General features: G+C 34.3%; 1 protein-coding gene across 1 annotated transcript; it reads right to left on the bottom strand.

The window, feature by feature from the left end:
- Positions 1–531: 531 nt before the first annotated feature.
- On the bottom strand, positions 532–6,965 carry LOC139899722 (receptor-like protein EIX1). The gene is made up of 3 exons (XM_071882565.1): positions 5,334–6,965; positions 4,213–5,261; positions 532–595 (listed from the first exon to the last, which is right to left on the bottom strand). Exons 1-3 carry the CDS (start codon positions 6,963–6,965, stop codon positions 532–534), a joined length of 2,745 nt encoding a protein of 914 aa, XP_071738666.1.
- Positions 6,966–26,588: the final 19,623 nt, after the last annotated feature.

The raw sequence follows: 26,588 nt of genomic DNA, 5'->3' as shown, positions 1-26,588 counted from the left end.
TTGACCGATACTGTTGGGCAAATCACCAGTCAATGAATTACCACTAAGATATAACTCGGTGAGAGAAGTTAAAGCTCCAAAGGAAGAAGGAAAAGATCCCACCAATGAGTTACCACTTAGATCAAGGAATTTCAAGTTGGAGAGATTTCCAAGCTCATGAGGAATAGGTCCACTGAGATTAGCATTAGATATATACAAATGCTGTAAGTTGGTAAGGGAACCCAAAAAGTTTGGTATATCATTGGACTGAAAATCAATATAAGATAAATCAAGGTATTGTAACTGCTTTAACACCTTTATTGACGGACTAATCTTTCCTGGTGCTGCCAAACGAAAAGCAGGAAGATAATGTTTGGTTGTATAACCAGAAAGATCAAGTTTGTTTACATGACCAGTGAGGTGGTTACAGCTAACAAACCACCATTTACAACAATCCCTCTTTCCTTCTTTGTTGCTCCATTTATTTAGAGTACCATTTATGTCTTTTAAATCTCCTTTAAACATCAGTAGAGCTTGTCTCTCCTTATCAATTCATGACGGCCTGGTAACCGTCATGTTGGCATCTTCATTCAGCCCAGGACTAAGATCAGAATCACTAATAAATACGAGTAATAGTGTGCATAGCACCCAATATACAACAACATGCATCATCTCATATAATTAATTTATCAAATCAAACTATAAATGGAAAACCTACGAGAGCGTGGCTTACCACCACCTCGCGTATTGCTCAAAAAGACAGGGAACTAAAATATTAAATAGCAGGTTAGCAGAGTTAAAAAGTGGGTATATAACTAAAGGAATTACTGCATTCTATCAAGGAAGGTGTGTCAGTGCATATATATAAGTTATATATATGCAGGTTTCGCCGCCCGGTTTCGGCCCCCGTTTTTGGACCCATTTTAATTCTGACCCATTTCGACCCATGACCCATTTTGACCCAAACCCATTTGATCTTTGACCCAACCCGACCCATCTCGACCCGTTTGCCAGGTATATAACACACCAACGTCCCTCCTATTCCTCATGAGCCAAGACCGTTAACTTACATTCCAAAGACCACATATTATTTTTAACTCTGTAAAAGAAAGTGATGATGAATGATTCAGATTTATGACCGAGGAGAATTAGTGGTGGACTCCCGCTCTTCCACCACATATTATTTTACAAGATAAAGCATATTTAAACAAGCTCTTACAACATGTTTAATTATATTTAATAACAATATAAAAGAGTTATAATAAGCACATTTAAAATTAAAAATAAAAATAATCAGATATGTAATGTATAATGATCATAACAATTTACATATGCCTAAAATATGTTGTTATATATTGTCATGAGTTTATACAATCTTTTCGTATGTGATTTTTGTGAAACGGTCCTATTGCCATAATGATTTACTACGCAAACTTCTTCTAATGCTACTTTTGGATAAAATGTTTAAGTGTAGATGATTACCCATATAACGGGATTATTGAAGAACACATTTGTTTAGTGAAATACTCGTACCAAGGACTTATTAGCTCAATAATAGTGCAATGTTTTAATTAGAACATCAACAAAACGTGTCGTGTACGCCCCACGAACAATAAACATCCCCTGTATTAGGTAGAAGCTAGGAAAAGTTTCCTATCTCAACCAAATTGCAATAGAGTTTAAATGCTAAATGTTGAAGCTTGGTTATTGAAATTATAACAATATTATATTACCTATTGTCAACAACAATAACAATACCTGAATTCATCAAGGACATGGCATTGGTAAATGGTATGTAGACATATAATATCTTTACTCGATGGTTAGAGAGACTACTCCTAAAGGGACATCCGACAATAACGTATTTTACTAAACCTACTTGTAATATTATTTTGTAAGAGCAGAAGACCCTGTTTAACGTACATAATGATTTATGAAGAAATAAAATGGAACTCTGATCATTCTTGTTTTGCAGACCAGATAGAAAAATGGGGTACAATCTGATTTCTAATTCTATTAGATTACATCAGAATCTGCCAAACGCGCTTAAGAATAGTAGTTTCCAACCACTATGACGTTAAAATGCAATTGAGTACATAATATTTGACTTTAAATCCCATTTTTAGTGTAAACAGATTTTAAATCTTAAAGAACAACGTTAGTTATTCCTAAGATTCATCATTAAGTGGGAAAGATGGTGGATATTGTTTTGGCTTATGGGTCTACCGAAAGTGGAGCTGAAGCACAATGAAACTTTCTGTGTGTTGATAAAAAATAAAAATCAAACGGAAGGACTTTGACTAACGAAGTACTCCGTACTTAATTTTCCATATGAAGTGACGGAAACTAAGCTCCCACTACCGACCCATGTAACAAGCTACACTAAGTAAGAAGTGTAGAACGATCACAAAAAGTGTTTGAAATGTGTTCAGAAATGGAAGACAACAAGTCAACAAGTCTTCTAAACCTTGCTTGGGTTTAAAAAAATCTTGCTCAAAACCCTTTCTCAATCTTAAACTATTTTCTAGATTTTTCTTCCAGTCATATTAAACTAAAAAATTAGAATAATTTTAAGTTGCTACACAAAGGCATACTTACCTGTTTAGGTAGTACAGTAATGAATACCACTTTGAACAATTTAACCATCTCAACCCATTAGGGTTGTTTTTAAGCCAATTAAGCTTTCACCTCAATTTACAAGACGCATGCATATCATTCAAACTTGTATGAAGTTAATATTCAGTAATTTATAGTCAACATTCATACAAAACCTAGCTCAATTAGGTTCGAAATCATACAACATCTCAGTAATTTATAGTGACTGAGATGGTGGATTTTGTTCTGTATTATGGGCCTATCAGCTACCAAAACTAAAGCTAAACTACAAAGAAATGATCCGTGTATCTAGTTGTCTATTTATATATTTAAAAAACTAGATTTTAAAAATTATGTGTAATATAGAAGAAAACCTTAAACATAAACTTTAAAATAATTGTTTAAAATTGTTCATTTTATTAAAAAAATCTAAAGTTTTAATTTTAATTCATAAATGTTAAACGAACCTTGACTTTGACCGACTTTGATTATAAAATTTGATTTTGACCTATCAATTGACATTGACCGATTAATTAAACAGATTATAAAAAATCGGAACGTAATTCTCTTAAAAATGAGTAATCAGTGATTAATCGGGGAGTAATCAGATTTTTTACAATAGTGGCTAGTATACAATTCCAAACAATGATATTTTATTTGAGAAAAAGGGCCTAGTAAACCTTAAGCTTTATTTCTAGCGTTTTTTCTTTTTTAAAAAGGAACGTGCAGTTCATCGACATATTCAATAAAGTGTAGCCACATAAAGCTACGGAGTGAATTTAGTTTTGAATGCACAATAAAAGAAAAGATATACTCGAAATAAAAAAATGGGTTCATAATAGATTCCACTTATGATGTAAACCAGAGGTGAGCGAATCCATTAAAATCATGATTTCGATAACTACTGATAACAAATTAACAATTAAGATGAAATATGATGTAGTGATCTGTTGTATTGTATTGTATTGTATTGGTGTTGGTGTGTTAATGGCTCAGTGTCAGCTTGTTCTAAGTCATTTGGGTTTGATTTGCTATAGATTCTGTTTGGGTCGTTTGTTTTGGTGTTTTTTGGGTTAGAATTTTTACCCCTTGAAAAAAAAAAAAAAAAAAACAATTAAGATGAAATTACAAATATTTATTCATAAAGCAACCCTTACACACTTTCATACAGTATTAAACAATCAAGATGAAGGATGAAACTCCAATATGTTCCCGACTTTAGGAACATCTACATGATAACGATCTAGTAGAACATGCATACGACTTCCGTGGATCACAATTATGTAAGATTGCTACTTATGATGTAAGCCACTCCTAAAACCTGTAAAACAATCAGTATATAACTTTAATGAATTGTAATAATGTTAATGTATTGTAATAATACTATTGTAGTAAAAAAACATATGAAAGAAGATTAACCCTGGTGGCTTTAAAATGGTAAGGAAATCACTATTATTGGCATATAATATGCAATTACATGTACACACTACTCTTAAGCAGATTTGAACATACAAGTAATCATGGTTGTTTAAAATTCAGCCTTAGCTACATTGAACATAAACATTGGATTCAAAACAGTATATTTCTATGAAACTATTATGGAAGAGTTGAATACAGAAGGGAAAATGCAATATTTACCTTTTAAACTTCCTGAAAAGCACAGCAATTGTTACATAAATCCAATCCTTTGCGAGACTTGATGATGCAAAAAGTAAATGTCTGCATCGGCGGTTGAGAAAGATAAGACCACAAATTCCCCAAAATCCAACTGCAAATCCAGAACCCATACCCATGTAATATGATTCCCAAAAGTCGTCATCTCCATTTATATCGTCATCCTCCTCAACAGTGGTAGTAGTAGCAGATGTAGGCCTGGATATTGGTGTGAGTGGAGGTCCATAAAGTAGTGGGTTACCTTCATAGGATGATGAATTAAAGCCTTGTAGTTGAGTCCCAGTTGGTATTTTTCCAGAGAAGTTATTGAATGAGAGGTCAAGATAACCTAAAATGTTCAACTGTGACAAACTTGAGGGAATCTTTCCAGAAAACTGATTTCTGGACAAGTCAAGGGAATTAAGAGATTTCAACTGACCAATATCTTTTGGGAGTTCACCATGAAGTTTGTTGAGGGAGATATTTAAGGAGACTAATTCAACAAGACGAGTGATCTCAAAGGGAAACTCCCCTGATAAGCCATTGTTTGAAAGATCAATGATATTCAATAGATCGAGATTACTTGTTCCAAATGATCTGTATGTTCCTTTCCATGCAACCAATGCATTGTCAATGAACTCTTGATGAGTAGTCTTTGGAAAATATGATATATCACCCGGAGGTGTATTATCAAGAAATGATAAATAAGAATGATTAGTCATATTATCTCCAGACCTTTTAGTAGACATAGATGTGAAGTTACCAAAGCAAGGAGGTAGATTACCCACCAATAGATTGCTAGACAGGTCAAGTATGTGAAGATTGTACAACCAACATATTTGGGTGGGTAGACTACCACTCAACATATTTGATTGTAAAACAAGAGCATATAGCCCCGTAAGTCTTTCCCCTACCCAAGCAGGTATTATTCCGGATAACTTGTTTTCCCCAAGATCCACAAACCTCAGATTTGTACAGTTGCTCAAGGACATGGGTAGTTCACCAACAAAGGCATTTTTTTGCAAATACAATGCCTCTAGTTGATACAAGAGTCGAAAAGACAAAGGAATTTTCCCGGATAAATCGTTGTAGGATAGATCAAGAACTACCAGTTTTTGAAATTGTGACCAACAATCAGGAAGGCTCCCTGAAAATGAATTGTTGGAGAGGTCAATGAAAGTTAATTCTCCATCAATGTGACACAAGAAAGAGAGGTTTCCTTTAAACTTGTTTCCGGAAAGGTTTAACGAGGCAAGACGAGAAGGCAATAGTGGTACCATACCTTCAAAATGGTTGTTACTCAAGTCCAATCCAGGGTACTGGTCAAAGTCAAATAATATATCAGGTAGCTTACCTCTCAATTCATTTGATGACACGTTCAAAAATGCTAACCCACGTGGTAGGTGCCAGAACCACAGAGGGACACTGTCTGATATTCCAGCACTGGAAATATCAAGATGTTGGAAACTTGTTTGAGTTTTGATCCACAAAGGAAAACTAGGTCCCAGGTTGCAGGATTGCAATTTTATGGTCTCTAATTGGAAAGGAACTATGAAATGGGAGCTCAATTCGAATGAAAAAGAATTAAAAGACATATCCAAAATGGTTAACCTGGATAGATTCTTAAAGTGAAAGTCGGATATCACACCATTAAGGGAGTTGGATGAAACATCGAGATATTCAAGTTTTGAAAGTTGGCCGATAGTGTTAGGTAAAGCACCACTCAACTGATTACCAGAGAGGTCTATATCTGATAGGGACTTACATCCTGTGAAGTCGTCAGGAATGCTTCCGTTGAGAAAATTATGAGCAAGCAACAAGCTAGACAACGATAACCATCCAGTGAAATTAGGCAGGGACCCACTAAGTAGGTTTGATGAGAGGTCGAAATCAATGAGAGAAGTTAAACCTCCAAAGGAAGCAGGAATAGATCCCACCAAAAAATTATCATTGAGATCAAGACCACCCAAGTTATAAAGACTTCCAAGCTGATGAGGAATGACACCTCTTAGTTTATTTTTTGAGAGGTCTAAAACGGTGAGAGTAGTTAAGGCTCCAAATGAAAAAGGAATAGATCCCACCAACGAATTACGACCGAGATTTAATCTAATCAAGTTGGAGAGATTACTAAGCTGATGAGGAATAGTTCCCACCAAAGAATTATCACTGAGATCAAGATAAGACAAGTTATAAAGACTACTTCCAAGCTGATGAGGAATAGTTCCCGCCAATGAATTCCACCTGAGATCAATATGATACAAGTAGGATAAATTTCCAAGCTCACGAGGAATGGGTCCACTGAGATTAGAATCAGATATATCTAAATACTCTAAGTTGGTAAGGGAACCCAAAAACTTTGGTATATGCCTGGACTGAAAATCAATTCCATATAAAACAAGGCCTCGTAACTGCTTTAACAGAGTTATTGACGGATTAATTTTACCCACTGATCGAGAAAAAAGCATAAGATTAAGAGAGGTTACGTGACCATCGTGGGATTCACAATAGACACCAGACCATTTGCAACAATCCCTCTCTTTTTCATCATTTCCCCAATCACTCATAGGATCATCTATGTCGAAATTTAAGTCAGCTTTAATCATCAGCAGAGCTTGTCTCTCCATCTCGATGCATGACCTGGTAACCGTCTGGTTGGCATATTTAATCTGCCCAAGACTATAAACAGCATCACTGATAAATAAAAATATGCATAGAAGCCTATACACAGCGGCATGCATCATATCAAATAACTTATCAACTATAAATGGAAAACTTAAGAGAGCGTAGCTTACCACCACCTCAGGTGTTGATCAAAGCCAAGAAGAAATTGAAACTTTAATTAACTAAAAGTTTCAAGAAAATTTGTAATCTTTTTCACTACATCCTATCAAGGAAGGTGTGTCAATGTGTATATATATGCGGGTCTATTATCAAAGTGAAGGAGAACCACCGACATTATCTATGAGTCAATAAAAATCAAATGGGAAGACTTTGAATATATAACTGGAAGAGAACAAGTCAACAAGTCTTCTTCTAACCCCTTCTTAGGTTGAGAGAATCAAAAGCATTTCTCAACTTTAAACCATTTTCTGTATTTTCCATTCCATCATTTTAAAATAAAAAAATGAGAATATTTATAGGTATTACACAAAGAGTTACTTTGCTATTTAATTAGTAATGTATCACTCTCAACAATTTAACTATTTCAACCGTTTAGGGTTGTTTCTACCCATATAAGCTTTCGCTACAATTTACAATATGCATGCATATAATTAAAACCTTTTTGAAATTAAAATAAATAGTAATTTATTTATAGCCAACCACTCACTTTAATCATCTGACGAAAATCAGTAAATTAAATAGACTAACTTATTTCACAATCTAACTTTCACTTTCGTCGCCAAACATAAACTATCAACTTTGACTAAAATAGTCAACACTCATAGAACCCCAGCTCAAATAGGTTAGAAATCATACCTCAAGTTTAGCATCGATAAACTTTTGATTTTTAATGTTCTCTGGTTGCTCTAGCATCAACTTTCAAGATTAGTTTTTCAAAGATTTCATGAATTAAGCTTTGTTTCCATTTTTTTCTTCTTCATCTCTTCAACACAACATATGGCGTACACCTCAAACAATAAAAAAATCTCCTGTATAGGGTAGAAGCTAGGAAAAGTTTCCTATCTCAACCAAATTGCAATAGAGTTTAAATGCTTAATGTTGAAGCTTGGGTATTGAAATTATAACAATATTATATTACTAATGTCAACAACAACAACAACAACAACAACAATAACAATACCCGATTTCATTAAGGACGTAGCATTGGTAGACGGCATGTAGACATATAATATCTTTACTCGATGGTTAGAGAGACTACTCCTAAAGGGACATCCAACAATAACGTATTTTTTACAAACCTACTTAATGTACATAATGATTTATGAAGAAATAAAATGGAACTCTGATCCTTATTGTTTTGCTGACCAAATAGAAATATGGGGTACAATCTGATTTTTAATTCTATCAGATTACATCCGAATCTGCCAAAACGCGCTTAACAGTAGTAGTTTCCAACCACTATTGACGTTAAATTGCAATTGAGTACATCTTATTTGGCTTTAGATCCCATTTTTAGTGCAAACATATCTTAAATCTTAAAGGACAACGACAGTTATTCCTAAGGAACGTATTAAGTGGGAAAGATGGTGGATATCGTTTTGGCTTATGGGTCTACCGAAAGTGAAGCTGAACCACGAGGAAACTTTCTGTGGGAATAAAAATCAAACGGAAGGACTTTGATTAAAGAAGTACCCTTATTTTTCCATTTGTAGTGACGAAAATTAAGCTCCCACTCACGGCCCATGTAACAAGTTACACCAAATAAGAAGTGTAGAACAATTACAAAAAGTGTTTGATGTTATGTTCAAAAATGGAAGACAACAAGTCTTCTAACCCCTGCTTGGGTTTAAAGAATCTTGTTGGTGATTTTAGTGTTATCAACAATCATTTTAGTTAATTGGGATTTACTTGAAAGCAAAGGTATTCAAGTTATACTTATAACGGGTTTGGAGAGTGTGGAGTACGCGCCCGTAAGAATTAACTTGATACTGTTATGAAAATTGTGGTATTGAAAAGGTTTAAAATTCCACCATTTTCCATTAGGTGTGAACGAAAAGTTGCGTCTTTTCGTTGAAGGGTTACATCCTTTGGTTGAAAGGTTGCGTACTTTCACTCGCACCTTTTCGCTTCCTATAAATATAGGAATATGTTTTCCTTTCATTCATCAACAAACAGAAATACACACATACTCTCTAACAATTTGATCAGTGATTTCGTTGCCAAAAACACTGATTGTGTTCTTGTCTTATCCCTGTAAAGATTTCGTGCAACCGAGGCAATCGTAGGGTCGAAATACTTTATAGAGAAAGTGAAGACACGATTCAAGAACGAATCCGGCAGTCAATTCATACCCAATTTTTAACAAATCTATAAAGTATTTTGGAAATATATATGGTGATAAACCGATGAATCTGGAAAAGACGTAAGGATACGGGTGGAAATAATCATGATTTCTACATGATGAAAAGACAAAGGGTTATTAAGTTTGTAACATTGACTTTTCATATTACATGATAAAACGTAATTTTGGTGGAGTATTAGTTTCTGCAAACGGAGATGCTTGTAATATTCCGTTATTTTCCAAGATGTCAAATAGATGTTATTGATTTCTATTACTTTCACAAATAAGAGAACAAAGGGAGACTTTAAGGGGCTACGGGTGATCTTTTGGCATACTATATGGTTTGGTTCAACAATCTGTGGGAAAAGTTTATGTGGATTCCCTAAAATACAAGTGGTGGTGGATCTAACACATTCGCTCAATTATAGTAACAAATATACACCTTCTTCTTACAACCAAGTAAGTTTACTTTGATGTTCTTATTAGTATATGATTAAATAAGATTGATAATGTTTATGATGTGTTAATTCAACTTGTGGAATTAAAGCAATGTTGAATTTAAATCTTATGATCATTACTGTGATTAAAACTTTTACAATACGTACTGTATTGAATCTTGAAATTTTACAATCCGTGTGTTAGCCCATATGTCATGGGATATTAAATTTATTAAACACTTCGAATGAATGAGTGGGCATCTGACAATTCATGATATGGGAGTGATACCCATTTTATAATTTCATAAAATTGCCTTATCAAATCTCATTCTTCTTTGTGAAATCGTGACGTCTTGGTTAAAATGGAGTTAACCGTCATATTCATTTTTATATGATAAAACACGTTTATTTCGGATGCTTGATTATGGAATAAATTTTGTTATATGAAAAGTTGATAATGTGAATACATTTGGCACGAAAAGTCAAACGGTTCAACTGGACCAACAAAACTTTATGTTTACTCAATTCATTTTCATTTTATGGTTTTATATGAAACTTAAAATGAATCTCATTGTGAAAGTGCGAGATACTGAGTATGAGTTATTTTGTAAGATTATGACTTTTGTCTAACAGTTACGACTTTTGTCATCATAGTGTTTTGTACCGATTTTGATCCTGATCGAGTATGATATTTGTTTGTTTAAACTAACAAAAAGGTAATCATTGGTGATAAATCACAACCTCTGATTTATGTCATCGTATGAAATTCTCGTTTGTTTTGGGATCATGAATGATAGACAATAATCTAGAAGTACTATCATTAGTGTACATGTATATTATAACAGTCATGACGTTTCCTTAACGTTCATGGTTTGGATAGTATCCAAGTTGTGGTAACATGAATGGTGACTCTGAATATGTCTCCAATATTATTATTATTGTTGGGATTATTTTGGGACTTATTCGTTAAGAAGATTATGTCAAGTTTTCAGATAAAATCCATTAAATTTAAATGGATTAGTTTCATGGGATGTGTCTATGAGGACACATGAAACTGGTTGAATTTTATGAATTTAATTTTCTCCATTTTAAAATTGGAGAAAGGGATATGTTTCCAGTGACAGATGCATTTTATGCAAATAAAAGTGTCTACAATATGTATACTAATATACAGTAGTTTTTCATGTCACACTTGTGATCAAGTATTTTGTTACCGAATACAATATCCAATAAAGTCTAAATTTATTGGTTCGTATTCGTGAAATATGTCCACAAAGCATTTGATAATCTATTAAAATGATACAACTTAGTGAAACGAATATATTTTGATATGGGATGAGGATTAGATATTGCTTAATTATTTCTAAGTACCGATTTGCTTTGGAAATTAGTGGTATGATGTATGTGATTACATCAAGTAATCAATATAGCATGATGTTAGATAGATTAAGCATAGTCTAGTGGAATACATTGTGATGGGGCTTAAGTACTTTAGTACTTGTACAAGTCATCCATGTATTATGGTTTAACTATGTGAATTCTTGAAGCATATTAAATTATATTGTGTTTACTATTGATCAAGAGGATTATACATCTAAAAGTTATTGGATTTTAACACTTAGTATAGATGAGGTATCTTGGATCAAAAGGTTGTTGTTGAGATTATTGACATTATAAACTTGTTGTCATTACTTCTTGATTCTAGAAGTAAATTTGACTAAGGTATGTTTATATTGTAATCTTACTATCAAATGTAATAGGTAATAATTGTGTACATAATGATAATGTGGATACATTATCAAGGGTGTACAAATTATAAGTTTACATTGGTGACTTGTGAAAAGTGAACATGTAAATGACTGATCAATCAATTAACTTTGAGTACACGCGTGTTTCTTATGGTAAATAAGAATTTGATAAATCTTTGGATAAAAGGATTGTAAAGGGAAATTGATTGAAGTAGTAATGAATGAGATTAAAGTTCATGGTGATCCCTAGTGATGGGATTTCTTGTGACTAAGGCATGTATTTGAACAAGTAAAAGTCTAGACACTTATGCCTTAGACAACTAATGTTTCGCTAGTTGATCACGAATGGTGTGATATATGTGGATTTTGTTTGGTCACAACAAAATTTCAAATCACATAATAAAAGAATTAGCCTAAGACTTAAGTGCGCACAAGTCGGCTAATGTTGTGGGATTGAAGTCCAACCAGATCTTCCAAAGTGAGACGCCCAATTCCCTTCTAGTACAACGCTAGGAGCTGAATTCAATGAGGTAATCTTACTTTCTGAAGATTGAAACACATAAATATACTGATCCCAAAGTATGTGTTTAGACCCGTAAGTGGAGTTAGGTTGAAGTTTAACTTCTTAATAGTTCTTTTGAAAAATTGCATATGCGGGTGCAAGACTAAAAGAGCTACCTATGTGAACATGAAGTTTTGCCGCTTCAATGGAGCTTTGGACTTAGCTGCCAATATGTTCACTGAAGGATTTGGACACATGGCTTATAATAGTGTCAAGATTGTCTTAGGGATATGTAAGAAACTGATGTGTATAATATTTTATAGTCTTCATATGAGTGGAAGGGTTCAATTTCTGAAACACCCTGATACTCGAATTCTCGTAAATATTATACTAAGTGAAAATTCAATTTCTTAAACATTTTTATTTATGCATTGGTTTGTTCTGTTTGTTTAATTATTTTAGTAAATCAAGGATTACACTAAAATGGGGAGGATTTGTTGGTGATTTTAGTGTTATCAACAATCATTTTAGTTAATTGGGATTTACTCGAAAGCAAAGGTATTCAAGTTATACTTATAACGGATTTGGAGAGTGTGGAGTACACGCCCGTAAGAGTTAACTTGATACTATTATGAAAATTGTGGTATTGAAAAGGTTTAAAATTCCACCATTTTCCATTAGGTGTGAACGAAAAGTTGTGTCTTTTCGTAGAAGGGTTACATCCTTTGGTTGAAAGGTTGCGTACTTTCACTCGCACCTTTTCGCTTCCTATAAATATAGGAATATGTTTTCCTTTCATTCATCAACAAACAGAAATACACACATACTCTCTAACAATTTGATCAGTGATTTCGTTGCCAAAAACACTGATTGTGTTCTTGTCTTATCCCAGTAAAGATTTCGTGCAACCGAGGCAATCGTAGGGTCGAAATACTTTATAGAGAAAGTGAAGACACGATTCAAGAACGAATCCGGCAGTCAATTCATACCCAATTTTTAACAAATCTATAAAGTATTTTGGAAATATATATGGTGATAAACCGATGAATCTGGAAAAGACGTAAGGATACGGGTGGAAATAATCATGATTTCTACATGATGAAAAGACAAAGGGTTATTAAGTTTGTAACATTGACTTTTCATATTACATGATAAAACGTAATTTTGGTGGAGTATTAGTTTCTGCAAACGGAGATGCTTGTAATATTCCGTTATTTTCCAAGATGTCAAATAGATGTTATTGATTTCTATTACTTTCACAAATAAGAGAACAAAGGGAGACTTTAAGGGGCTACGGGTGATCTTTTGGCATACTATATGGTTTGGTTCAACAATCTGTGGGAAAAGTTTATGTGGATTCCCTAAAATACAAGTGGTGGTGGATCTAACACATTCGCTCAATTATAGTAACAAATATACACCTTCTTCTTACAACCAAGTAAGTTTACTTTGATGTTCTTATTAGTATATGATTAAATAAGATTGATAATGTTTATGATGTGTTAATTCAACTTGTGGAATTAAAGCAATGTTGAATTTAAATCTTATGATCATTACTGTGATTAAAACTTTTACAATACGTACTGTATTGAATCTTGAAATTTTACAATCCGTGTGTTAGCCCATATGTCATGGGATATTAAATTTATTAAACACTTCGAATGAATGAGTGGGCATCTGACAATTCATGATATGGGAGTGATACCCATTTTATAATTTCATAAAATTGCCTTATCAAATCTCATTCTTCTTTGTGAAATCGTGACGTCTTGGTTAAAATGGAGTTAACCGTCATATTCATTTTTATATGATAAAACACGTTTATTTCGGATGCTTGATTATGGAATAAATTTTGTTATATGAAAAGTTGATAATGTGAATACATTTGGCACGAAAAGTCAAACGGTTCAACTGGACCAACAAAACTTTATGTTTACTCAATTCATTTTCATTTTATGGTTTTATATGAAACTTAAAATGAATCTCATTGTGAAAGTGCGAGATACTGAGTATGAGTTATTTTGTAAGATTATGACTTTTGTCTAACAGTTACGACTTTTGTCATCATAGTGTTTTGTACCGATTTTGATCCTGATCGAGTATGATATTTGTTTGTTTAAACTAACAAAAAGGTAATCATTGGTGATAAATCACAACCTCTGATTTATGTCATCGTATGAAATTCTCGTTTGTTTTGGGATCATGAATGATAGACAATAATCTAGAAGTACTATCATTAGTGTACATGTATATTATAACAGTCATGACGTTTCCTTAACGTTCATGGTTTGGATAGTATCCAAGTTGTGGTAACATGAATGGTGACTCTGAATATGTCTCCAATATTATTATTATTGTTGGGATTATTTTGGGACTTATTCGTTAAGAAGATTATGTCAAGTTTTCAGATAAAATCCATTAAATTTAAATGGATTAGTTTCATGGGATGTGTCTATGAGGACACATGAAACTGGTTGAATTTTATGAATTTAATTTTCTCCATTTTAAAATTGGAGAAAGGGATATGTTTCCAGTGACAGATGCATTTTATGCAAATAAAAGTGTCTACAATATGTATACTAATATACAGTAGTTTTTCATGTCACACTTGTGATCAAGTATTTTGTTACCGAATACAATATCCAATAAAGTCTAAATTTATTGGTTCGTATTCGTGAAATATGTCCACAAAGCATTTGATAATCTATTAAAATGATACAACTTAGTGAAACGAATATATTTTGATATGGGATGAGGATTAGATATTGCTTAATTATTTCTAAGTACCGATTTGCTTTGGAAATTAGTGGTATGATGTATGTGATTACATCAAGTAATCAATATAGCATGATGTTAGATAGATTAAGCATAGTCTAGTGGAATACATTGTGATGGGGCTTAAGTACTTTAGTACTTGTACAAGTCATCCATGTATTATGGTTTAACTATGTGAATTCTTGAAGCATATTAAATTATATTGTGTTTACTATTGATCAAGAGGATTATACATCTAAAAGTTATTGGATTTTAACACTTAGTATAGATGAGGTATCTTGGATCAAAAGGTTGTTGTTGAGATTATTGACATTATAAACTTGTTGTCATTACTTCTTGATTCTAGAAGTAAATTTGACTAAGGTATGTTTATATTGTAATCTTACTATCAAATGTAATAGGTAATAATTGTGTACATAATGATAATGTGGATACATTATCAAGGGTGTACAAATTATAAGTTTACATTGGTGACTTGTGAAAAGTGAACATGTAAATGACTGATCAATCAATTAACTTTGAGTACACGCGTGTTTCTTATGGTAAATAAGAATTTGATAAATCTTTGGATAAAAGGATTGTAAAGGGAAATTGATTGAAGTAGTAATGAATGAGATTAAAGTTCATGGTGATCCCTAGTGATGGGATTTCTTGTGACTAAGGCATGTATTTGAACAAGTAAAAGTCTAGACACTTATGCCTTAGACAACTAATGTTTCGCTAGTTGATCACGAATGGTGTGATATATGTGGATTTTGTTTGGTCACAACAAAATTTCAAATCACATAATAAAAGAATTAGCCTAAGACTTAAGTGCGCACAAGTCGGCTAATGTTGTGGGATTGAAGTCCAACCAGATCTTCCAAAGTGAGACGCCCAATTCCCTTCTAGTACAACGCTAGGAGCTGAATTCAATGAGGTAATCTTACTTTCTGAAGATTGAAACACATAAATATACTGATCCCAAAGTATGTGTTTAGACCCGTAAGTGGAGTTAGGTTGAAGTTTAACTTCTTAATAGTTCTTTTGAAAAATTGCATATGCGGGTGCAAGACTAAAAGAGCTACCTATGTGAACATGAAGTTTTGCCGCTTCAATGGAGCTTTGGACTTAGCTGCCAATATGTTCACTGAAGGATTTGGACACATGGCTTATAATAGTGTCAAGATTGTCTTAGGGATATGTAAGAAACTGATGTGTATAATATTTTATAGTCTTCATATGAGTGGAAGGGTTCAATTTCTGAAACACCCTGATACTCGAATTCTCGTAAATATTATACTAAGTGAAAATTCAATTTCTTAAACATTTTTATTTATGCATTGGTTTGTTCTGTTTGTTTAATTATTTTAGTAAATCAAGGATTACACTAAAATGGGGAGGATTTGTTGGTGATTTTAGTGTTATCAACAATCATTTTAGTTAATTGGGATTTACTCGAAAGCAAAGGTATTCAAGTTATACTTATAACGGATTTGGAGAGTGTGGAGTACACGCCCGTAAGAGTTAACTTGATACTATTATGAAAATTGTGGTATTGAAAAGGTTTAAAATTCCACCATTTTCCATTAGGTGTGAACGAAAAGTTGCGTCTTTTCGTTGAAGGGTTACATCCTTTGGTTGAAAGGTTGCGTACTTTCACTCGCACCTTTTCGCTTCCTATAAATATAGGAATATGTTTTCCTTTCATTCATCAACAAACAGAAATACACACATACTCTCTAACAATTTGATCAGTGATTTCGTTGCCAAAAACACTGATTGTGTTCTTGTCTTATCCCAGTAAAGATTTCGTGCAACCGAGGCAATCGTAGGGTCGAAATACTTTATAGAGAAAGTGAACACACGATTCAAGAACGAATCCGGCAGTCAATTCATACCCAATTTCTAACAAATCTTGCTCAAAACCCTTTCTCAATACTAAACCATTTTCTAGATTTTTCTTCCAGTCATTTTAAAGTAAAATATGAGAATAATTTTAAATTTCTACACAAAGACTTACTTACCTGATTAAGTAGTAAAGAATGCCACTTTGAACATTTTAACCATCCAACCCATTAGGGTTATTTATACCCAATTAAGATTTTTGGGTAAATACCCAATCAAGATCTCACCACAATTTACATGACGCATGCATATCATTCAAACTTGTTTGAAGTTAAAATCAGTAATTTATAGTCAACATAAAACCCTAGCTCAATTAGGTTAGAAATCATACCTCAAGTTTATTATCGACGAACTTTTTATCTTTAATGCGTTCTCTGGTTGCTCTAGATTCTAGAATCAGATTTCACGATTATTTGTTCAAAATTTCATGAATTAAGCTCTGATTTCTTTTTTTTCTTCTTCATCCCTTCAACACACTTGCTACTGTTCTAATTTAATGAGATGATAATTAGGGAGTCAATCCATTTTAGTTTCAGTTGTTGAGTGTGAAGATGGAACAAGATCGAAAATGACCTGGAACCGAAAATCTGGCTGATCGTATCAGTTTGGAGATTTGAAGATCGGGGTCTTAGTATTTTGATTGCGTAAAAACTTCACCAGTATATGTCCTATGTGCTCGTTTGATAATTTGATTGCGATTGGATACTTCACTTTAAAGATATGACTGTTCGAAGACGATTGCCGTTCTAGAGAACCTTTAGGGTTTGATTGCGCAATTGTGAGCGAAAAGTCATCGTAGGTCAGTCCACGATTGGATCAACCTGAAATTGAATTGAAAATACTAGGCATACATATATAACTTTGGTAAAAATTTGTCATTTGGTGATGATCGGACAGTTGGTGATGTCATGAATGGAGAGACGGTTTTGTCTTAAGAAAGGCGACACGGGCTGAATTTTCAAAGGTGTAGGTTTGTTACGGGAGCTGAGGAGGGTGTTTTCTCTTAGGTTTAGACGTTTAGGTAACAAATGAAAGCACGTCCGTTTAGAAGTCAACAATGGAAATTATTGGGAAAGTTTGGGCACTTATGCTGTTTTGGAACGGGTCAACCAAAGTGTTCAGTCGAATATTCTAGAGTTTTAGAATACGCGTACCGGTTTGATTTTCTTTCACTAAGGACTGGTTTGAGCTTCATTGTAAGAAAAGATCTATAGAAACAATTGATGAAATAATACACAGTAATTAGGTTAATGATATTTTTCCATGTCCAGAATAAAAATATGCGAATGCAGATTTACACGAATATGAAGTTATGAACAAGTACTCCGTACCATTTATACCAACCAATATCGCTAATTGCCGCTCATTTTTAGCTTATATACCAAACAAAATCACCAATAAACAACCACAATACTAAAATGACTTCAAGTCGATATATTCATAAATAAAATTGTCACAAACAACGAAATAAAAACCAAACCTACGCTCTATTTCAATCATAACTAATTAAATTCATCATATCTTGATCATTTTACACACTACATCATAGTACTATATTATCACCAGGACCAACACCTTGTCAAAGAAAAACAACCAACAAACCAAAAGCATCGAACTCAGTGGTGCTGAGGTAGCGGTGGCGGAGGCTTGCACTGGTAGCACTTTGCAAATAACCCAAATGTATCAACCTGTTTGATGAAGTTGGTCATGCTTGCCCACCCTCCAAAACCGAACCCAACCACAAATACCCAAACAACGATGAATATGTTCACTATGTACATCCCCGTCCAGCTTGGCAAAAAGAATGGTGGCTTCTCCGCCGCATTCTGAACTCGAAAAGTTAAAACAAATATTAGGTGAATCACTAAATTCAAGGTTAGATTTGTGGGTCAGTGGAGCCAGATTATAGCTAAAGACTGATCATGTACAATAATGATAAGGGTGTGAATGATGCATATAACCTTAACAAACAATGATTATGAAATATCACCTAACTTTGTCATTATCTCAAAACTAATCATGTGAAGTGGCTCAAATAGTTTGGTGTGTGCTTAGATGTTTTATAGTACAATTAGTCTATGCAAAAAACTGATGTCCTTTCGTATTCACTGAAGTAACGATATAACTATGTATGTGTCATGTGTGGATGCAGTTTCACAAACTTCAATAGTGGTGGCAGGACGAGAACAAAATTAAAAGATGGGTGGGTCGAAACACTTGTATTACAGTCTGATGTCAAAACGGGTCACATCAAATTGGGTTGATCCGCAAACATTTTTTTTTTAATCGAGCATTTTTTTTTTTTTTTTTTTTTTTTTTTTTTTTTTTTTTTTTTTTTTTTTTTTTTTTTTTTTTTTTTTTTTTGGCCGGAGGTCCGTTGCAAGCAATCTCTTTATCCGTCGAACATAGAGAGGGAGGACTTTCCCTACCCTTGTGAGTGTTTCACTCGGGGTGGTGAAATGACTTCTCTTTGTCCTAGGGTAGAGGTAGGATTGTCTACGTCTCACCTCCCCCATACCCTACAAGTGTGGGATTGGGTATTGTTGTTGTTGTTGTTCTATTCTATAGTTAAAATTCTGTATGAAATAGTTCATGTGCCTTGAATAGTATTTAAAAGTTAGTATTTTTACAGAGACAATATATATAACTGATAATTGATTAAAAACAGTTTATATGGTTCTATGCAGCTTCGAAAAAGGATTTTTGGGCAACTTAGGGGGACCCGTTTCGTTTGTGATTATACATAATAAGTAACTGGGTCGGAATTGACATCTCTAAGCTTAAGGGGTATCTTTCTTTACTAACATCAGATATAAAAACTTATTTACTGCGAGGAAAAATTACCTGGTGAGCAGAAGCCTTTCGGTAAGTGAGCATATGGGCAAGAGCTGGGATAATGTAAACCGTAAAGCTAACCAACAAAGCCCCAACAGCCGAATTTATCGGACCGAAAAACGGGAAGATAATGGCTAGGAACCAAATTGGTATCACAACCGGTAACCTAGCCAAAGCCTGTAGACATATCCCACACAAAAATACAACCGCGTACATGCAAAACCAAATGTTATGAACTGCAAAAAAGAAAAAAATACCAAATTTTGTCGAAACACAAACTAACAACTTAAAAAAATATGCCAATTAACCGTTGTGAAAAGCCAAACCTGATGGATGAGCATTAGAATAACAGCTGTATCACGAGCTCGAGTTTTCGGCAGAAGGGAAAACGCATTTGAATGATCCAAAAGTTGGTCGCCAAACGCCCAATACATTGCAGTAGCTGATGGAAGTGTTTATAAAGTTGCAAATAGATATATGTACTTAAACTTTTGTGGCTTCCACATCGTGTGCATTATTTCACTGCAAAACACACCAAAATTAAATTCGTTATCATTTTCATCTTAGGTAACAAAAGCCGAGATTATATCAGGGATTAATTGACTAACACTGTAACCGCGTGTCCACCAAAGGTGTAGAGTATGTTTGTGGCTCCAGTGAAGTACAAAACCAACTTTTGTGGACCAGAATGACAAACTCAAAACACTGAAACCAACACCATTTCAAAGAAAAACAACCAACGAACCAAAACATTGAACTCAATGGTTTTGAGGTAGCGGTGGTGGAGGCTTGCATTGGTAGCACTTTGCAAATAAACCGAATGTATGAGCTTGTTTAATGAAGTTGGTCATGCTTTCCCACCCTCCAAAACCGAACCCAAACACAAATACCCAAGCAACGATGAATATGTTCAATATGTAAAGTGGCTTCTCCACCGCATTATGCACTCAGACAAGTTAAGTAAAATTTGAATGAGTCACTAAATTCCCATCTTTAGAGAGAAACACCTCAGATAAATTATAGAAAGTCAAAATTCAGAATGGCAGCCAACATTGATTTATAAAACAACAATTACAAACTTTCATAGAGTAGTAAACAATCAAGATGAACTATGAAATGGAAAACTTCAATACATTCCTGGTTTTCAAAGACACGTACACGATGACGATCCGCTACAATATGCACCGAACTTTCGTATAGAACAGATGAAAAGATGACCTGCTTATGAATGTAGGCATACCTAAAACCTGTAAAACAAAGGATACATAACTGTGTTCTAACAATAGTATTACAGTAAAGAACACCACACTTTTAGTTTATTACGTGACTATGATGAGAGAGTTGAATACAGAAGGGAAAATGCAATATTTACCTTTTTAACTTCCGGAAGTTCACAGCTACTGTTATATAAATCCAATCATTTGCGAGACTCAACGATGCAAATAACAAATGTCTGCATCGACGATTGAGAAATATAAGACCACAAATCCCCCAAAATCCAACTGCAAATCCAGCACCCGTACCCATGTAATACGATTTCCAAAAGTCGTCATCTCCATATTTTTCATAGCCTTCCTTGTCAACAACGGTAGAAGCAGGTATAAGTGGAAGTGGAGGTCCATATAGTAGTGGGTTACCTTGGTAGGAGGAAGTATTGAAGCCTTGGAGTTGAGTCCCAGTTGGTATTCTTCTAGATAAGTTATTGAATGAGAGGTCAAGATAACTTACACGGTGCACTTGTGACAAACTTGATGGAATATTTCCAGAAAAACGATTTCTCGACAAGTCAAATGACTCAAGAGATCCCAACCGACCAATATCTTTTGGGAGTTCACCGTGCATATTATTGTGCGAGAAATTTAAAGAGAATAATTCAATAAGACGAGTGATATTGCAAGGAAGCTTCCCAGAAAAGTTATTGTTTGAAAGATCAATGCTCTTAAGTAGTTTAAGATTGCTTCCAAATGATTGCTCTGTTCCTTTCCATGCAACTAATGCATTGTCAATGATGAACTCTTCAAAAATTATAGGTAGAGCATAACTGGGTAGCAATGCCTTATAACTTATATGATTGGACATCGATAATTTTCTCCGAGCACATCTATAATAACATTGAGAGAATTGTGAGCAAGCAACAAGCTACTCAAAGATGACCATGCTGATGAAACATTGAGAGAAGTAAGATTTGAAAGTTGACCCACACTGTTGGGTAAATCACCACTTAACTGATTACTAGAGATGTCTATATATCGTAGGGACATGCTACTCAACGATGACCGTGGAATAGACCCCACCAAAGAATTATTACTGAGATTAAGATCAGACAAGTTGGAGAGACTCCCAATCTCCCACAACGAATTACCACTGAGATCAAGAACAGACAAATTGGAGAGATTTCCAAGCTCATAAGGAATAGGTCCACTGAGATTAGCATTAGACATATACAAAGAGTTTAAGTTGGTAAGGGAACCCAAAAAGTTTGGTATATAATTGGACTGAAAATCATTTCCAGATAAATCAAGAATTTGTAACTGCTTTAACACCTTTATTTATGGATTAATTTTACCTACCAAATGATAATCAGAAAGAAGAAGTTCGATTACGTGACCAGTGTCAGTGTCACAATTGACACTCCACCAACTGCAACAATCTCTCTTTCCTTCTTCGTTGCTCCAGTCATTTAGAATGCCTTGTATGTCTATTAAGTCTGATTTTAACATCAGAAGAGCTCGTCTCTCCTTGTCGATGCATGACCCGGTAGACGTCATGTTGCCATCATCATTATTGAGCCCGAGAGTCTGATCAGCATCACTAATAAATAATAGTACACATAGAAGCCAATACACAACAACAACATGCATCATATCATATAATTTATCAATTATAAAATGGATAATTGATGGAAGAGAGCGTAGCTTACCACCTCAGTTGTTGATCAAAGCTAGAAGGAATATAAACTTTAATTAGTAGCAGCACTGAGTTATAGAGTCGGTGTTGATCAACGACAGTTCTCCGAAGGAGTGTTTTGTGGATATCATTTTCGCTTATGGGCCTATCAAAAGTGAAGGTGAACCACGAGGAAATTATCTGTTTGTTAATAATAATCATTTGGAAAGTCAACAAGTCAATACAAAGTGACAAAGTGTTTTGAAGTGGTTTTCAAAAATGGAAGACAACTAGTCCACTAGGCTTCTAACCATTTTGTATATTTTGCAATTTCCATCAAATCATTTTGAAGTGAAAAACGAAAATATTTTTAGATTATTCAACTGCTTAAGTAGAAAAGATATATCTCAACAATTTAAACATTTTCAACCGATTAGAGTTGTTTTTACGCCATTCACAATTTTCACGATGAATGAATATAATTCCAACATGTTTGATGTTAAAATCAATAATTAATATAGGCTAACTTATTTCACTTTCACTAACAGTCACTTTCATCGCAAACACTCATAGAACCCTAGCTCACTTAGGTTAGAATTCATACCTCATGTTTACTGTTGACGAATTTTCTATGTTTAATGCGTTCACTGGTTGCTCTAGCATCAGCTTTCACGATTGGTTGTTCACAATTTCATGAATTTAGCTTTGCTTTCTTCTTTTCTTCTTCATCTCCTCAACAGAGTTGCTATTTACGTGTTCTTGATTCGATTAGATGAGATGATAATTTGGGATTTAATTCAACTTTAGCTCCAGCCACATTTGTTTGTGGAATTTGGCAGTTTAAGTCCCTCGTCATTCAGTCATCACCTTTTCTCACCCCAAAGTTATTTTGCTTGGCATTTATTACGATTTTAATAACAAATTAACAAACCATTTGACGTAATTTCACAAACTTACAAGTGTGAATTATGGCTTCACAAACATCGATAGAGGTCGCAGGTCGAGTAACAAAATAAAAAGGTGGGTGGGTTGAAACACTTATATTTCATCTTATGTCAAATCGGTCACTGTCAGATTGGGTTGGTCCACAAACATTTGTGTGTTTTTCTATAATCAATTATCTATGTCTGTATGTTCTTTAGTTAGATATTTTGTATGAAATAGCTCATTTGTTTATTAGGACTTCATGCTCAATCGCCTCAGGCGGCAGGCAGAATACGAATAATGGACTACTAATGGATCAAATGGACATTTTAAAGTTCATTAAGTAGTCCAAGTCTCCAAGTTCTTAAACAAATTCCCCTAACTATAAGACTAGTTGTATCGGGGGAATGGCACACCCATGGGATCCGATTTGGCGACCAACCCACTCCCCAATGGGCCGTCTTGCGGCGTTGGTTCAGCAAAAAGATGGGGCGTTCGTTGCCAACCAATCGCTCAAGCAACAGGTGTTATGGAATAGCAATATAACATACTCTATATTTCAAAGTGGCTATTATGAAAGAGCTGAATACATAACAGATGCAACATTTACCTTTTTAACTTCCGGAATAATACAACAACTGTAACGTAAATCCAATCCTTGGCAAGAGTTAATGATGCGAAAAATAAATGTCTGCATCGACGGTTGAGAAATACAGAACCACAAATTCCCCAAAATCCAACTGCAAATCCAGCACCCATACCCATGTAATACGATTTCCAAAATTCGCCATCTCCATGTATGTTGTTTTCATCCTCATCAACAACGGTAGTAGCGGGTGTAGGCCCAAATATTGGTGTGAGTGGAGGTCCATAAAGTAGTGGGTTACCTTAATAGGATGATGAATTAAAGCGTTGCAGTTGAGGAGTAGTTGGTATTTCTCCAGACAAGTTATTGTGTGAGAGCCCTGAGAGGTTAAGAACACCTAAATTGTCCAATTGTGACAAACTTGATGGAATCTTTCCGGATAACTGATTTAGGTCAAGAACACCCAAGTCATGTAACCTCCTCGCATGCTTGCAAAGACAGTTTTAACCCTTACAAGACTCGCCTTATTTTTAGCCTATATAATAAAAAGCTTTCTTGAAGTTAAAAAACGAGAAGTTTGCTTGAGGACAAGCAAAAGTCGAAGTGTGGGATATTTGATATCGGCTAAAAAGTCACGTTTTCATCCCGGTATTAAGGCCCAAAAACAATAAAGTTTCAAGCTTTATCGCCAAAATACCCGCTTTGTCGGAATAAATTGAAGATTAGAAGATTACAAAGACGATGCAAAAAGAATCAAGCAAAACGGAGCTAAAACGAAGATTCTAGAGCAAAAACGGTGAAAGTCAAGTTACGACCCCAGAAACGAAGTAACGATCCCGGGAACAAAATAAGATCAAGGTCAAGACTGGCCATACGGCTTGCCATACGGTCTGTCATACGTCCTACCATGCCATCCGTGCTGCCAAGTCAAGCCAAGCAAACGGGCAAGGCAAACACCCATGCCACCCGGGCTGCCAGTAAACGGGCATGGCAAACGAGCTGCCTAAATGGCCTACCACCCGTTTGCCAGCCAAAAATTTTCTATAAATGGGGCCTTCTTGGTTCATTTTCAACACACACTTCAAATCAAACTATATATATATATATTCACTTATTTCACTCTCTTTTTTAAATAGTTTAGTTATACTTTCAAGGTCTTCGACTCCGTGCGGAAAAATTAGTACCCGGAGAAGAATGCCGAAGATTGTATTAGGAGCGGTCTGAAGCCTGAAGTTGTCACTTTTGTAATCTCGGAACTCGTTTAATCTACCGGTACTTCCATCCGGTGTCTTTATAATTTTATTAATTTATGTTATTTTTAAAATCATTAAAATACTAATAAAAATATAAACTGACATGCCCAACTGACAGAGGTCACCACTCCCCATTTTTTTTGAATCATAGCAACAACACCACCAAAAAAAATTACCAACATAGAGTATATGTTTGTTTCGTTGGACTCCTGACATATCAATCATATCTCAGACGTAGCAACAAAAAGTTTAAAGATAGAACATAGAGGTAAGCTCAAGTGAACATTTTAAGCCAAATAGCATAGTGGTATCATTTGAATACTCAACAATTATTTCTATCGATCCTGACGCACATGGGGAGTCTAGCAGAAGTCTTGATAACTCTGACACGTCATCATATGTACGTGTATATACGCTTACCTTCTTCAGCATGGAGGACTTGGCTAATAGTAGTTGCACAAACTCCAATTTAAGCTCGATTTCGAATTGTCCAAATATCTTTAATTCACTCGAATTCTTCAACCAGATATTTGAATAGTTCTTGAATGTAATCGGTGTTTCAGAATTAGTCAAATCACAAACCTACCACAAATATATAAGTATTTCATTCGTCAATATATGTATTTTGGCATGAATTTGAAAACATAGGATACGAGATGGACTTTAGTGACTTACATGTAGACGGAGTGTCTCCAGATTTGGGGAACTTCGGATTAAATGGAAAAACATAGGTAAATCATCTGAGTAATAGGAACACATGTCATCTATATGCAAGTACTTAAGGTGGACTAAAGAGATTAGCTGCTCTTGTGGTGGAAGCGAGTCAAAGTAAAAGCGCTGTAACCATTGGCCAAAACAAAGAGTAATAAGAAGGCAAAGTCTTTATTTTACAAGCACATTATATATTATATATTATACACCTATAGCCAAATGAATAGTACTATTCATTTGGCTGTTGCCTTTTAGATATACCAAATGAATAGTACTATTCATTTGGCCACTTTTCGCAAACTTAACCCTCAACTTTTATTAAAATATAACGTATATTTTTCCCCCAAAATTCACAAACTTCACCCCCTAACTTTTATTAAAATACAAATCGAACCGCCATTTTACTAACTTTTTTTTTACTAATATTCAATTTTCACAAACTTAACCCCTAACTTTTATTAAAATAGAAATCGAACTCCCACTTTATTAAAAAAGAATTTTTTTTTCAAATTTCACAAACTTAACCCCCTAACTTTTATTAAAATACAAATCGAACCCCCCACTTTATACGTATATTTTTTTCCCAAAATTCATAAACTTAACCCCCTAACTTTTATTAAAATACAAATCGAACCCCCACTTTACTAACTTTTTTTTTACTAATATTCAATTTTCACAAACTTAACCCCCTAACTTTTATTAAAATAGAAATCGAACTCCCACTTTATTAAAAAAGAATTTTTTTTTCAAATTTCACAAACTTAACCCCCTAACTTTTATTAAAATACAAATCGAACCCCCACTTTACTAGCTTTTTTTTTTTTAAATAAAACCCGAATGCTAAAAGAAGCAAC

This window comes from Rutidosis leptorrhynchoides, chromosome 3, assembly GCF_046630445.1.
Source record: "Rutidosis leptorrhynchoides isolate AG116_Rl617_1_P2 chromosome 3, CSIRO_AGI_Rlap_v1, whole genome shotgun sequence".
NCBI lineage: Eukaryota > Viridiplantae > Streptophyta > Magnoliopsida > Asterales > Asteraceae > Rutidosis > Rutidosis leptorrhynchoides.
The sequence above is the reverse complement of the archived record's forward strand: the minus strand, read 5'-3'. Positions and strand labels throughout refer to the sequence as shown.